At 44.5% G+C, this 17,047-nt stretch overlaps 1 protein-coding gene across 1 annotated transcript; it reads right to left on the minus strand.

Moving 5' to 3' along the window:
- Positions 1-1,504: 1,504 nt before the first annotated feature.
- On the minus strand, positions 1,505-16,289 carry LOC124270972 (the record flags this gene model as incomplete). The annotated part of the gene is made up of 4 exons (XM_046706042.1): positions 16,170-16,289; positions 15,271-15,409; positions 5,020-5,255; positions 1,505-1,570 (listed from the first exon to the last, which is right to left on the minus strand). Coding segments are annotated over exons 1-4 (487 nt in total), but the record flags the coding sequence as incomplete, so codon positions are not given.
- Between the last annotated feature and the right edge of the window lie 758 nt (positions 16,290-17,047).

Here is a 17,047-nt window from a genome sequence, read left to right on the forward strand (position 1 = left end):
CAAATAAAATTATATAAACAGTTAAATCGGTATTCTCCTGTCATAACATATAAAAAAGCTCGCGACTGTGAAATATCAAGACAACATTAGAAATATAGCTCACATCAAAGCCTACTCCGAGACATCCCGCTTCCATGAGCGCAGTGCAGCACAGCACAGCTGTTGAAACCACTTTCACCCAAGCTGGGATGAGTTTACTGAATCGTTTTGAACTCCGATTTTGCGGGGTTTTTCATCGTCACATTATGTAATTACACAGACGGGCAGGTGTGATACTTGTACACATGACATGTTATGATGTCTGTTGATTGCAAAATGCTATACACAAAATGACCATGTATTTACAAAATCCAACATCTCTATACAACACACACAAAGAGCCCTGGGTATATCGGCAAATGAACCAGCCAATGAAAGGCTTCGTTACACTTAAATGCACGCCCACCCGCTTTGACTGTGTTCGGTATCCAGTCTGGTATTCGTTTCGAGGGGAAGTAAACCCAACTACAAAAATATTGCACTTTTGATTTGCGATTGTGTTTAATAATGTTTTATAATTTTTGTTTATTTGTCTTTTCATAATCAGAAATGTATATTATATGTCATGAATTAGTGATAATTGTGTTTTTAATTTTGTATGGTTTTTGGCTGCATGTGACCTTTAACTTTAGTATTAGAGTTGCTACAGACTAGAGTTTTGTCGTTGTTGTTGTTTTGTGTGGGGTTATATTTGTTTGTCATTTTAGTTGTTGTTTTTATTTAGAGTCGACGTGTAAGAGGCGACTAACGGGATCGGGTGGGATGGCTGGCTGACATGGTTTGACACATGTCATCGGTTCCCAATTGCGCAGATCGATGCTCATGCTGTTGATCACTGGATTGTCTGGCCCAGACTACTCGATTATTTACAGACCGCCGCCATATAGCTGGTAAATTGCTGAGTACGGCGTAAAACTAAACTCACTCCCTCACTCACCAGAGTCGACGTCGTGAAATCTAAAGGAAAGATTGTCTTACCAGACATCTCATTCGGTGACGAGGTACTCACACACTTCTAGAATGCCACTGGAAAAGTTTCATGCCTACATCAAAGGAAATCTCACATTGATGTGCAATAGTCAAACTATCCATATCTCGAACTGTATTTGAATTAACTTTCAAACTGCTTCCCACAATATTGTGGAGCTTACTCGTGATATAAGAAATAAACTATTATTCCAACGGCATTTAACGTGAGAGAGCATTTGCGTAATATGTATTTGTGGTGCGCAGAATGCCCTCAGTTACAGTAACCAAAGACCATTGGTTCCAATCACGACTGAACAGATGTCGTTTGTAGGTGTAACAGCAACAGATTCGTGCTGAACGTAAAATACGTTACTCAGTCCTTCAACCTGCTATCGTGAAGGAACAATAAAGCAAATCACACAATCCTTCAACAGAAATGGTGGTAAATGACCAAAGCAGAATGTGCGTGTATTTATAGTGTCTAAAAAAAACATACCTTGGTTTGACTCGGTGGAATTCCGTTTTGTGTACCTCAGGAAAGATGGCCAAGCTCTGGGCAGGTCTGTGCAGAAACAAATATGTCCGCGTTAAAACCATTCTCATTTCAAACATATGTTTCACTGTGTCCCTCGTCAGCCAATACAAAAACAAATAAACCAGGCAACCAAGATCTTGCAGTGTTGTGGGTAAAGGGTGGAAATTTAATCGTTCGGTTGGCAACTGCGCCTTTTTGACAGTATTGTCGTACCAATACTTTTGTACTGTTGCGACATTTGGGGCACCGAAAATTTATCTGGCATTGACAATGTTCACCTTCGCTTTTTGAAGTCTTTAACCTCACTCAGAAAAAGTACTCCAAATGTCATGTTTGTATGGTGAACTTGGTAGATTCAATCTAACAAATTTAGTTAAAACTAGAATAGAATGTTTTTCTGAAAGATTACTGTCTGGAAAAGCTCTTCTCATGTCCAAGAATAATTACTGATGCTGTACAACGACAATAATTTGGAAAGATGCAAACATAATTTGTAACATTTCTTAAACCATTTTTGATGATCTTGGACTTAGTGTCTTGTGTCATTCGTCAATCAGTTCAACGAGGTCACAACAACTGTGAACCATCGATGTGTCACACATTAATCAACACAACAACTGATTCTGGTGCCAAATGATTTTGATCTCATGATTCTGGCACTTGTCCGTCGCCACAAAGTCACCACATGAGGAGTGCATCATTCTGGCACTCGTCACAATTTCACCACATGGCGAGCTCTCATCATTCTGACACTTGTCCGTCGCCACAAGATCACCGCATGACGAGTTCATCATCATTTGCAATCGTCAGACGTCACAAGATCATCACATGACGAGTTCATCATTCTGGCAATCGTCAGACGTCACAAGATCACCACATGACGAGTTCATCATTCTGACACTTGTCCGTCGCCACAAGATCACCACATGACGAGTTCATCATCATGGCAATCGTCAGACGTCACAAGATCACCACATGACGAGTCTATCATTCTGGCAATCGTCAGACGTCACAAGATCACCACATGACGAGTTCATCATTCTGGCAATCGTCAGTCGTCACAATCTCACCAGAGGACGAGTCCATGATTCTGGCAATCGTCAAAAACACAAGATCGCCACATGACGAGTTCATCATTCTGGCACTCGTCAGTCGTCACAATCTCACCACATGGCGAGTTCATCATATTGGCTATCGTCAGACGTCACAAGATCACCACATGACGAGTTCATCATTCTGGCAATCGTCAGACGTCACAAGATCACCACATGACGAGTTCATCATTCTGGCACTCGTCAGTCGTCACAGCATCCAGCGTGTCTGTCGTCAATGAGCACAAAGAACGTAATACCTGTCAATGACAGTGTAACTCGTCAAAACACAAGTTCACCCACAACTGGAGCGTCACTTCGTCCGACATGAACTACCTTCACTGACAGGTTCACCGACACACAGTGCAGCGACACTCGTCTGACATGACCTTCCTTCACCGACACAGTGCAGCGTCACTCGTCCGACGTGACCTACCTTCACCGAGACACAATGCGTCACTTGTCCGATATGACCAACTTCCACTGACAGGTTCACCGACAAACAGTGAAGCGTCAATCGTCCGACATGACCAACCTTCACTGACAGGTTCACCGACACACAGTGCAGCGACTCTCGTCCGACGTGACCTACCTTCACCGAGACACAATGCGTCACTCGTCCGATATGACCAACCTTCACTGACAGGTTCATCGACAGACAGGGCAGCGTCACTCGTCCGACATGACCAACCTTCACCGACAGGTTCACCGACAAACAGTGTAGCGTCACTCGTCCGACATGACCTACTTTCACCGACACACAGTGCAGTGACACTCGTCCGACATGACCTACTTTCATCGACAGGTTCACCGACACACAGTGCAGCGTCACTCGTCGTCAGACATGACCTACCTTCATCGACAGGTTCACCGACACACAGTGCAGCGTCACTCGTCAGACATGACCTGACCACCTTCATCGACAGGTTCACCTACAAAACAGTGTAGCGTCACTCGTCCGACATGACCTACCTTCACCGACACACAGTGCAGCAACATTCGTCTGACATGACCTATCTTCACCGACAGGTTCACCGACACACAGTGCATCGACACTTGTCCGACATGAACTACCTTCACCGACAGGTTGACACACAGTGCAGCGACGCTCGTCCGACATGACCTGCCTTCACCGTCACACAGTGCAGCGACGCTCGTCCGACATGACCTGCCTTCACTGACGACAGTGCAGCGACACTTCCGACCGCGACACAAGTGCAGCGACGCTCGTCCGACGATGCAGGCCTTGCCTTCACGTACACTGGTGTAAGCGCGCTCGTCCAGAAACATGACCTGCGCTTCACTAACTACCTTCACTGACAGGTTCACCGACACACAGTGCAGTGACACTCGTCCAACATGAACTACCTTCACTGACAGGTTCACCGACACACAGTGCAGCGACACTCGTCTGACATGAACTACCTTCACTGACAGGTTCACCGACACACAGTGCAGCGACACTCGTCCGACATGAACTACCTTCACTGACAGGTTCACCGACACACAGTGCAGCGACACGTCTCGTCTGGTTCACCGACCTACAGTGCAGCGACACTCGTCCGACAGACCTACCTTCACCGACACACAGTGCAGCGACACTCGTCCGACATGACCTACCTTCACTGACAGGTTCACCGACACACAGTGCAGCGACGCTCGTCCGACATGAACTTCCTTCACTGACGGGTTCACCGACACACAGTGCAGCGACACTCGTCCGACATGACCTACCTTCACCGACAGGTTCACCGACACACAGTGCATCGACACTTGTCCGACATGAACTACCTTCACCGACAGGTTCACCGACACACAGTGCAGCGACGCTCGTCCGACATGACCTACCTTCACCGACACACAGTGCAGCGAAACTCGTCCGACATGAACTACCTTCACTGACAGGTTCACCCGACACACAGTGCAGTGACACTCGTCCAACATGAACTACCTTCACTGACAGGTTCACCGACACACAGTGCAGCGACACTTGTCCGACATGAACTACCTTCACCGACGACAGGTTCACCGACACACTCGTCTGACAGTGCAGCAGGACGCTCGTCCGACATGACCTTCACCTTCACCGACACACAGTGCAGCGACACTCGTCCGACATGAACTACCTTCACTGACAGGTTCACCGACACACAGTGCAGTGACACTCGTCCAACATGAACTACCTTCACCGACAGGTTCACCGACACACAGTGCAGCGACGCTGATCCGACATGACCTACCTTCACCGTCACACAGTGCAGCTACACTCGTCTGACATGACCTACCTTCACCGACAGGTTCACTGACACAGTGCAGCGACACTCGTCTGACATGACCTACCTTCACCGACACACAGTGCAGCGACACTCGTCTGACATGACCTACCTTCAGTGACAAGTTCACCGTCACACAGTGCAGCAATTTGTGTCTTGCAGGACGTCATCTTGTAGATGAAGGATCCAGAGATGTGCTTCATGTAGGCACATTCCATCCCTTGAGAAAGATCCGGCTGTCCACCCTGCCATGACAGACCATCCGCAGAGTGAAGTATCTGCCCGTCTCCCCACTGGAACTTGCTCAGACTAGGGTTATAGTGAAGCCCGCTCCACACACTGACGGATCTGCAAAATGTTATGACTAGAGTTATAGCGACACCTTAACCAGTGGACCAGGTTCTACCATTTATTGTGATGCTTCAAGCAGACTCTTCCGGCATTTTAGTGAAGTGTTTAGTAAGGTCCTTGGTCTATAGGGAAATGATCCGTCTGGACATACTCTCACTTATCAGATTCACGTCCGCTCCAGCAGTCCACGGTTCTGTTATGAAGTTTGTTTGATTGAAAGCACATCAGTAACGTTGAAAATTATATAAATCAACAAGATCTAAGGTTTTTAATATCAGAATCTTCTAAAAAGATAAAAAAGAGACTCATTCTGAGACTTCAAGAAGGCTGTTGATGCGATACGCGAAGTATGAATGCATTTGTAAATGCGAAGTAAAATAATGTATTGACGAAAATGGAAGTTAATTCAACTCTGGATTTGAACAATGTCTTCCATAAGAGATTACTGCATCACTGCAGCCATTGAAATTGATTGAGATAGGGTAAAATAAGATCAATATATGGTCTCCCTGCCCTTATTTGGACAGTTGGTTAACGTTAACGTACAGTGTATGTGCAGGTACGGAAGTTCGCACTGTACATTGCTGTGAGTTTCGAAGATGAAGGGTTCAGATGTGGTGATGCTGGGCTGTTGCGAGACTCTCTGGACTTGAACGATCTCTAAGTGCGCAACACTGCCGGAGTCGTTTCCAAAATCGAATAATTGTGCTTGCGACAGCGCTGGAATTCTTTGTCACTGATGCTAATGACTCAGAAGCTATACTTCGACAGAAGGCGTTAGTTCTCGGATTACCACTAGGTCTTGGCATGACCTTGTTCAAAATCATTTAGTTAACTGAATGATGCATGAAAATATCATCTGACATAAACTTGCCACAAAATTCTATAACATAATTAATGAACCACCCTTTTCTGTTCCCAATGAAACGTGTATATTTATGACAAAATATTATTTAATAATGATAACATATTCTTTAAAATAGGCCCGTATACAGCCTCAGAAGAATCTAAGCCAACAAATCTGACATGTGCCGTCTGATAAAACTACTGAAAGTATTTTATTTCAATGAATCTGACACAAATATGGTTGACAAGATTAAGGAAAAACAGCACATATGCATACTTGGCTTACGAAGTGTCTCGGTTGTCTTCCTAGTACTATTAGTAAGTTGTCCAAATCCCCATTGTTCTTGGTGCCTTAGGTTTGGTACCTGTTTACTGCTAATGGGAGACTATCCGCCTTTACTGAAAGGTAAACAGTCCTTCCGACATTCTGGGTAATGCATAAGGCTGCAGTGTTGGGGGTCTACACATTCTCCGGAAAGTTTTTGGTGGTCTTTGACTTGGCAGCGTCGCCCAATCGGCTGCGTGTAGAGCCGGCACGGGAACCCTAGTTGATGCAGCCATTTATTTCCCTGCATTATCGAGGTTGAGACAGGTGTCCTCCTTGCAACAACGGTTGAGTGTTTGAACTATCTACTTTCCGGTATCAGAAACACTCATGTGAAGGTTATTTGCACACTGTTGGGGGAATTTGTACTTAATAATATGAACTTCAAAACGCAATTTTCGCGGTTCAAGTAAAATATGAAGCCGATTCGTTTTAGCAAGTAAACATAAAACTGACTACAAAACCCTTGCACCTTCAATTTTAACTGGGCGTTAAGACTCGCCCGTGGTTCACCTAACGCGGCGTATTATGGCAGATCTTCACACAGACTTGAACACAGACAGTAAATAATAGCCAATCTTGGACGACCAGCGAACGTTGGCAAAGCAAACCGATGCAAGAGTAGCACGTGGGTTTCACTTGTGTTCCCGCACATTTACTCTTAAAAAAATGTAAGGGAATTCATTTTAATTTACGAGTGAAAACAATGGGAGATATGTCGGAGTCATTCAATGTTGATATGATAGTAATGTAATTCTTCAGTAAAATTGATATTTTTATACCTATCCTGACTCATAATCTTTTTGCTTATCTCCTTTTCCTTTGCGAATGGTAGTGGAACACTTGAATCCCTTGAAGTTCCCGAAGCGGACGTAAAAATACACTCACCCACGAGTTGCCTCCTTTTTGCCCTTTTCCCGCGCAAACAGTCATGTGACCTGCCTTACCTGTCACTCTCTCCTGAATTTCTGCCCATGCACTTGGATCTGCTGTGAAATCCAAAGTGTCTTCAACGGGGAGGTTGGGAGGGCTTCTCGTCATGGGTCAGGATAAGTATACTCTCCCCAAAAAGAAACGCATATAGGAATTTCAACTGTATTTTTATGTTTATTTTGAAACATCTTGTAGGCTTTATGAGTCAATGAAATATAGCGAAATTGCACACTGGGAATGCACCAACTCGAGAAAAGTCAGTTTGAGTGTCACATCGAACGAATAAGTCTCAGAATCTCGTGTTGCCCAATCGCAGCCCACTCTGCCTGGAGTGCCTGTGCGAGTTGCTGAAGTGTCTTGGGCTGAGGGTTACGGCGTCGCAGCCGTCTGTCCAGGGCATCCCACAGATGTTCGATCGGGTTTTAGTCCAGTGATCTTGAGGGCCAGGGGAGCACATTGATGTTGTGGTTCTGGAGGTCTCTAGTGTGACGTGCTGTGTGGGGCCTGGCATTGTCCTGTTGAAACAACTCCCTCTGGCGATCAATGATTGGAAGGAGGTGTGGGCGTAGGATTTCGTCACAGTACCGTTGAGCTGTCAGGTTGCCCTGGATCATCACCAAATCACTTCTCCTACGGCAGGTGATCGCTCCCCACATCATAACACTGTCCCGGACGAATCTGTCCACCTGGGGAACGCAAGCGTCGGCGAAACGTTCACGTCGACGTCTGTACACCCGCATTCTTCCATCGCGTCGTTCTAATAGAAATCGTGATTCATCACTGAACCAGATTCTACGCCAATTCGGTAGGTTCCAGGCCTGAACGTTGGTGCACCATTGAACTCGATGTCGACGATGTTGTTGTCGAAGCACAGGGCTAAATAAGGTCTTCTGGCACGTAAACCAGCCTCTCTCAACCTGTTCCTGACGGTCTGTGCAGAAAGCCTCCTCAATCCAGGTATTTGTCGAGCGGTACTGGTCGCCGTAGCTTTTCGATGACGCAGGTGATGTACCCGGATGTACCGATCCTGCGCCCGAGTCGCTCGAGGTCGCCCACTACGAGGGGCATCTGCTACCGCATTCTGCCGGCGATATCTCTCCCAGAGCCGTGAAATGGTGCTTTGGTGAACATTCATGCGTCGGGCAACTGCACGTTGAGACTGGCCAGCTTCAAGCAAACCAATGGCGATATGACGGTTGGCTTCACTTAGACGTGGCATTTTGCGTTCGTCAACAATATTCCAAATACAGTGAATAATCGACAGACAGCGATCAATCTTTTATACCCATCATTGAGACTATCTGATCCCCAACTTTCACGTGCATTGCATGTGAATTGTGTATTCTGTGACACTACACGCCGAAATTGAAAATCATGCTGTTAAATACGGGTATTTTACGGATGGTGCGTTTTGTTGTGAAGTTTCAAAACATAAACACCAAGGACTCATAAACAGAGCAAAACCTTTTGTAAAATGAATCACGTTTTAATTCATTGCTACATGAAATTGCTATTTTCATGATGCATTTCTTTTTTGGGATAGTATATAAAAATATCAATTTTACTTAACAAATTACATATTTTTATATATCCTGACTCATGATCTTTTGCTTATAGAATCCGACGGATTGGTGTAGGGTCAAGCCACTTCGTGGATTCATCAGCTGTCCTTAGATACGTCCTGTACTCTCAATATAGGCTCTCAATATGACGGCTCTCATCCAGAACCATATGGTCGTTCTTGAGACCTCTGCTGATGTCTCTGTTGATAATGGGATGAACAGGCGCTTGAATTTTTGTCTCCTTGTCTCAGTCTTTTGAAGATATATCTTCAGGGCTTTGACCTGACACAAGGATAAGTCCTCTATATCCTGTGGACCGAGGATTGTAGATAGCGCTGGTACGTGGATCTGTCTATCTGGCTAACCAGGTAGTTGGTTCTTGGCAATGAAGTCCCATCTAAGTCCTACATGAACTGCAGCATGTTGCCCCCTGTCGAATATGGTTCGACCAAAGTCCAGCGCATGTATCTCTGATATTCGAGCTGCCGTGGCTAGCGCAAGCAGGAACAGAGTCTTCTGTGTCAGCAGCTCGAGAGTAGTCTGGTCTAGTGGTTCGTAGACATCACTCGTAAGATGACGTAGAATTACATTCAGATCCCAGGCTGGAGCTCTGAATTTCTTTTGCTGGTCCTCCAGTTTAAAAGATCTCAGCAGAGCAAGTAATTCTGGTACTTTCGTCAACTTGATGCCTGTTTTCATGGTAATCACTGTACTGATGGCGGCGAGGTATGTAGATAATGTCAAACCTTTCAAATGTCTGGTCTGTCTAAGATGACACAGATATTCCCCCCACTTGAGGATGAGCAGCTATCATCGCAGTGAAGCCTTTCCGCCTTGCAAAAGTCTCAAACTTCAGCCATTTGTCATCATACAGGTTACGAGTAGATCTGCATAACGAGAGGGTTACTGCCTTGGCTGCCCTGGCGGAGTATCCTCTTTTCTTCAAGCCTGTTTTGATACGGTCCACACATGTAGCTGGAATACTGTCGGGTTCCCGTGGACTTGCTTGGTGTGCAGATGTATGAGTAGGTTCGGCCAATCTGGTAACTTGATTACTGGACTTCCGAGATCTTCTATTAGGTCTGGGAACCATACTCTCGCTGGCCAGTAGGGCGCGACCAAAGTTAGTTGTAGGCCCTGAGTCTGTTTGATCTTGAACAGTACTTCTGGAAGTAATATTGGGGGTGGAAACACGTAGGCGTTTAGTCCTTCCCATGACATGCTCAGTGCATCTGTTGCCCAGGCTTGAGTATCTGGAACTGGCGAGACAAACGTCTGTAGTTGTTTGTTGAACCTCGTGGAAAACAGGTCTATGCAAGGGGATCCTATTTCCCTTATGATGAGCCAGAATGCTTCTGTATGGAGCATCCATTCCACAGGTGACGGGTGCAGTGGTCGGGAGAGAGCGTGTGCAAGTACGTTCTTGGCATGTGACACGCCTTTATCCAGATGTTTGCTTCCTGTGTGATCTGGAACAACTGGAATGTGAGCTGTAGCAGGCTTGGAGACCTTGTGGATCCTTGCCGATTTATGGAGAATGCCACTGTAGAGTTGTCCGTGTGGATCATCAGCATTCTATTGTTCAGCGAGCTCGACCATAGTTGTAAGGCGTCGATCACGGCTTTCATCTCCAGCAGATTGATATGAAGATGCTGTTCTATTTTGGACCACCTTCCTGACGCAACTTGATTGTTGAGATGCGCACCCCATCCCTGCATCGAGGAGTCTGCGTAGAGATGTGTGTCAAAGGCCGGCTCTTGTAAATAGGTCCCTCCTCAAACGTTCGACCTGTGCGTCCACCACAGTAGATACGTCTTGAGGTTGTCTGGCAGCAAGATTGGGTCGACGCTGTCTAGATGTTTTATCAGGAACCGTTGCAGCGGTCTTAGTTGTAACAGTCCTGTGCGAGTCAAGTCCTGCGCCAAGGTTAGTAGACCGAGTAGAACTTGCCATGATCGTAGTGTTAACGGAGAGACGACTGCTGGGGAATCATGGCTTGCATCTTGACCCAACGATCTTCTGGGACGACAATACGATTCTGTGTTGTGATAAACCTTATCCCCAGAAATTGTAGATCTTGTTTTGGTTCCAACTCTGACTTCATAAGGTTCACCAACCATCCTAGTTGAGTGAGCAACTTGATAAGTTCAGTTATAGTTTGAGTTGACTGGCATCTTGGTGAACCTGAATTCCGTTGTCCAAGTAGAAGGCATTGCGTAGACCTCGATGATGTAGATATGCGACTGTAGGCTTGGTTACTCGAGTGAATAGCCACGGAGCCGAAGATATTCCAAACGGTAGGACGTTCCATTGGAAGTGCTGCCTTCTGAATAGGAATCGTAGATACTTTCTTGATTCTGGATGTATAGGGATGAGAAGATACGCATCCTGTTGGTCTATGCTGGCCATGTAATCTGCTGGACGGACGAGTAGTTTGAATTGAGGTCGGTGGATCATTCTGAACCTCTCTGGTTTCAGTAGGTAGTCTTTGTTGAACTTGCGCATGTTGTAAATCAGTCTGAACTTCTCCATGGAGTTCTTCTTGGGTACTAGAAAAATTGGGGAATAGAAGCCTGGAGTGAGATGATGCTGATCTATTATCTCTACCACCTCTTTCATCAGTAGTGAGTCGATGGCTTCTTGTAGTTTGTCTGCCTGTTCCTCTGCATAGTTGAAGACCATCGGCCTGAGGGTTAGCGGAGGAGTGGCCTTTAGTTGTACTCTGAATCCTTCTCTTAGTACTTGGGAGACATAGTCGTCCTCTAGTATTCCCCAATTCTTCCAGTACCTTTGTAAACGTCCACCCACTGTCGTCAGTTTTACAGGAACGGCTGGGGGTGGAAGACTCCAGTAGTTCCAAACCTTGATATCAACGTCTAGCTCCTCTGGATCCTCTAGGAGCACGGCCTCTCCCTGAGTTTCCTCTGTAATTTCCGAATGAGTGACGAAAAGATCCTTTGCCGCCTCTGAAGCTAGAGTACTTCTTGTCCTTTGCCTTCTGTATGCCGGAATATTTGGACTTGATGTTATACTTTTGAGAAGTATGACGGATGATGTTGGCCAGAGTATCTATGGATTTTATCATCATAACTTCTCTAGAGTCGTGCGTAGCTTCCTTAGCTGCATCCTCTATTTTTTTCCTCCAAAGATAGTGTGCGCCTCCCATGGAGCTCTCAGTAGCGGTTGGGTGAATCTATCATTCCATGAACAGGATGCAATTAGCCCTTGTCTGCGTAGTAAAGTGAGACCTGCAGATATAGATGTCAGATGGTCCGATAAAAAGTATCGGTCCTTCTTTTGTGTAATGAGGGCTGAGTAAATCATTTTATCCTCTTCCGGACTTGAATTCTGGAATTTATTTATCAATGCTTCATTGATGGCTCTGGACCTGGCCAACCCAAAGAAGGATCTCCTTGTAGCAATATCAAGTTGAGATAGCTTTTTTGTCTTCCACTTTATACATCTTTTTTCGGGAGTCATTGACTAACTTGATGTTTCATCCCATTCAGGCGCCTTTGTAAATGGATCAATATGATGTAAGGGGAATCTCTTCACACTAATGATGGTAAGTGCTGACTCTGGTACTTGGATGCTTTCGCGAAAGCTGTGCGTAGGTTAGATATCTTGAATATAGGTTCAATCGGAGGGATTGTGACGGAGTCGAAGTCGTCGTTACGCATCATATAATTGTAGACTTCATCTTTATCCTTAGAAGGTGACTCCAAGTTCAACCCGTTGGCAATCCACGCTGTAACCTCTGAGTCTGGGAAGACTAAGTCTGCTTGCTGATCCAAAGTCTCCTGAATATTAGTGCTAGGTCTCAACGACTCATCCATCTGCGAACATGTATCCCTTCTCGAACCTTCATCATCCTTTCGCCAACTTCTGTCTGAAGATTCCCTATGCGAACGTCTATCTTGAGAGTGCTCTCTTCGCGAAACTCTATTGGGTGAGCTATCCCTTCGCGAACGTCTGTCGTAGGGTGAACTTCTGTGCTGTGAGCCTTCTCTTCGCGAACCTCTGTTTCGTGAATGACTTTCGCGAACGTCTGTGAGAGATATGAGATCTCGACCTAGAGCGGCTAGGTGTAGGAGATGGATCCTTCAATGTTCTTGAACGTTGAGGGTTCGCAGATGTAGAACTGTGAGTAGGCATCTCATCTCTTTTATCCTCCAAGATGACAGAGTCTTCCGACTGTGTTCGCCAACGTAGTCTTGAGACGTAGTTCTATGAGGAGTAGGTTCGCGCAGGTCAGTAGGTTCGCACAGGTCCGTAGGTTTGCGCACGGTGTCGGTAGATGAGAGGCTTTTCCTAGCCTTCGCTTCTTCCTGGAACCTACGTTCCATCATGGCCATCATCTGGTTGGTGTTTCATAAATTTGCCCGGGTCAAAGTTCTGCATAGGTTGAAGCTGCTGCGGTGTGGACGAAGCATTCGCGAACACTGATGAGTTCTGTGCCTCAACTTCACTCCGTTGAGAAGTAGGTGGTAGTTCGTCAAACAGCTGTCCTGCTGTGACCGTTGTACTGGACGATCTTGTAGTTGTAGAGGTCGATTGAGTCACTGATCTCATAGATACTTCAGGTAGAAGTAATGGGGGTCATCAAAGACGTCTATTTCGTGTGGAGGGAATATCTCTTCGTTGAAGGATTTCTGCTGCGTTGATGTACTAGCACGTGCTGGTAACAGATGCTTTCTTCTGCGTTGTAGAAGAAGATGACGTTTTTTTCTTAGCCTGAGACGGAGTCAACTGCGTTGTAGACGATCTCTTCTTGGCCCCCTACCAGCAGACGGCCCCTGTAACGCACTAAACATAGCACCAGTATTATGAACATCAGCAGTAGCAAGCAACATACGGTTTGATGGCTGATCTACAGTTTTATCAACCGTGACTTGAGATGCCTTTCTCACCCGATCCATGGCATGTCTATGGATATAAGACAAATATTGATTAAGTTGAAGATTTGATAAATCAACACAATAAGTACAGCGCAAGCTAGAAGAACATGGTTTTATGCACGAGGGGCACTTGGGGTGAGGATCAGCCAAGGATAACCTGTGCCTGCAAACACTGCAAGATTTCATGAAATGTAAACAAGGTTACATAACGATGAAAAACCAACTCAAATATAAAGAATTTGTACAAAATGTTTACATATGATGCATAGTAGTTATTGCCAAATCCATATACAGCGTATTTTGAAGAATAGGACCTAAATAAAAAGGATATAATGCCGTATACGGGACTCCAGTGCTCGCCCAACCATCCGCTTGGGCAAAAAGGGAGAGAGTGACAAGTAAGGCAGGTCACATGACTGTTTGCGCGGGAAAAGGGAACTCGTGGTTGAGTGTATTTTTACGTCCGCTTCGGGAACTTCAAGGGATTCTAGTGTTCCACTACAATTCGCAAGGGAAAGGGAGATAAGCAAAAGATCATGAGTCAGGATAAGTAAAAATATGAATGTTTTGAGAGTACTTCACCACTCGCACTTCCTTATGACCGTAGTTGTTTGTACAGTAATCATTCTTGAAAGATGATTGGTGTATGACGCGAAATTTGCATGTGTATAATTTTCATTTTCAAACCAAAAAAACCCGGGTAGAAACAAACACTAACAACTGTGTGATGCAAGATGATTGTCAAAATTCATGGTCTACCTTCTTGAAAACCAAGAATGAAACCCCATGCACGTGTATGGGGCTACTGCGTTGTGCACGTGCATGCAATGCGTTGTGTTTATGGGTGGTGATAAAGAGAAATGGTGGTGTATTCATAAGATGCCTGTCTTTGAAAAGTTTGTTAACGCTTCGTATCCAAATTGAAAGTTCAGGTTCCTCTACTTTTTTGGGGGGAATAGTATAAAATGAAGACCGTTTTCCTCGTTAGTATCCACTACACAGCTTTCTTTTCACTCAAAAGGAAAACGAATTGGTTCAGTGTGTAACCCTGAAAAGCTGCAGGTGCCAAGGACCCAGAACCATAAATGTTGTGGGTCCTGATCAAAATGTGTAGGCTCTATATTGTAGCTACAATATAGGTAATTCCCATCAAACAAAAATGTGACAACAAACAAACTGAGTTCAAGAGTTTAATTTAGAAATTCCAACTAGAAATTATTCAATGATATTTTCTGAAAAATAATACTCTTAGTTAATGGGGATGAAAAAGCTGTCGGCCATAAGGACCTGCAGAAAATAAAAGCTGTGGGTCAGAGTGGTTTTCAGTTGGCTTCTGGCCTAAGGACCGTCCTTAATTTCAAACGCTGTTTTGGTTGAAGCCAAAATTGGATTATAATGTGGCGCTTGAGACGAACAGACCCCTTACGAAAAGGATATCTTATACTCACTTGTCTCCCATATACGCAGAGACTCGAACGTTGATTTCACTGGTTTTCAAGTTCACCAGCTGAAGACCGTTTCTCTTGCAAACATCCACTGCACCTACGTAAGATGTGGTGAAGTATGAATAGAAGTATTCTCCTGAAACTAAGAGAAAATACAGAATATCAAACATTCTTTACGTGAGTATGCATTTAGTACGATGGGCGTTTGACTGAGTCAGATATATGTTTTGACTTGAAACAAACGCCTTAAGAACTCCATAAATTCAGTTGAGAGCAGCGATGTGCACATTTACTCTCTGTGTGTGTATGTACATATATATATATATATAGAGAGAGAGAGAGAGAGAGAGAGAGAGAGAGAGAGAGAGAGAGAGAGAGAAAGGGGAGGGAGAGAGAGAGTAAGAGCGAGAGAAGAGCCAAATTCACAGTATTATATAACCCCTATTTTATTTACTTTGCAGTACTGTGTTTTGATTTGCAAACTAATGTACATGTATTTTATATTTATGAATTTATAACATTCCTTTATTTTCCTTTACGTGTTTGTTTCCAACTGAATTCTTTGCGTATAACTTTCTGGGTTTAAATATCCCCAGGTACCAGAAATATGAAGTTCCCGCGCTATTCAAGTATAATACAACATATTTATTTGTATTAGACAGATAAAGTGTCACGTACAAGATGGAAAGCAACGCGGAGGGTTTAAGACATCACAGGCGACAGGAATTCACAAAGAGAAGGTACGCAAGTGATGAAATCCTCCTTTCCAGAACTGACATCTATTTTGACATGTGCCACTTAAAGGCTATCGGAGACCTCAGCAACGTGTTTAGCAAATATTTTGTACAACTCAAGTCCACACGTATATATCTATTTGATTCACGTTGAAAGAACTGCCCTACCTGTAAGTGACTGCAGAATAAAGATCAGTGTCTTCAGCTTCATCATGTCTCTTGTCTCACACGGACACCACCTGTCGACTCCGATGTCACCATCAGACTAAGACAGTGTGATAAGTAAGTGAACTGTAAAACCGTCCCTCTTAAGTGCACGTCTTAGCTTAATGCTTCACAATTATCGATGTACAGTTCGTCTATGCACTCGTATCCCATGTTAGTCGTATGTATTATACATAATAACGACTTGCTTTCGGGGGCACTATAAAGGCAGCAACGTGTGTTCAATGATTGAAGACGGTCACGACAAATGCCTCGATGTTGTGACAAAAGGAAGAAAGGTTTTGGTGAGGTAAACATATTAACTTTTAAATCGGTATGGGCTTTGTGAGTTCGTTTACCTCAGAATCTCTGTACTTGTTCTGAGTTCACTGATACACCGGTGTGGTATTTGAACTTGTCTGTGAAGAAGATGTCTTCTTTAAAGAGTTTAACCCTTCGTTTGCCTTTAAAGCTTAGTAAAATCAGTTTTGTCGAATAATCCAAACTGGTTATTCTCTTACGTTGATCTTATATATTTACATGGATTCTTTGTTAGGCTGATCCTTTTAATTGCATGACATGGAGAACACCGAAACATTGCTATCACCGGTAACGTTTTCTCCTACCGTCCGTCTGTGAAAGTTCGTACTTTTCCGGAGCAGAACATGAAAATCGTTTAATATTTCTTCACCAAAACTTGGAACATAGATAGGTCAGATAGTCAACTGGTGCCTTTTGGTAGTTTGGGATTTCTGAATAAAATATTTTTTTTGCGTTTCCAGGGCAACAAGTTTGACTTCGACTGAAATTGTGATGGTACTCTTTTCCGGAGCAGTTCCTTT

This window comes from Haliotis rubra, unplaced genomic scaffold, assembly GCF_003918875.1.
Source record: "Haliotis rubra isolate DU_JTF1 unplaced genomic scaffold, ASM391887v1 Scf1561, whole genome shotgun sequence".
NCBI classification, from domain to species: Eukaryota; Metazoa; Mollusca; class Gastropoda; order Lepetellida; family Haliotidae; genus Haliotis; species Haliotis rubra.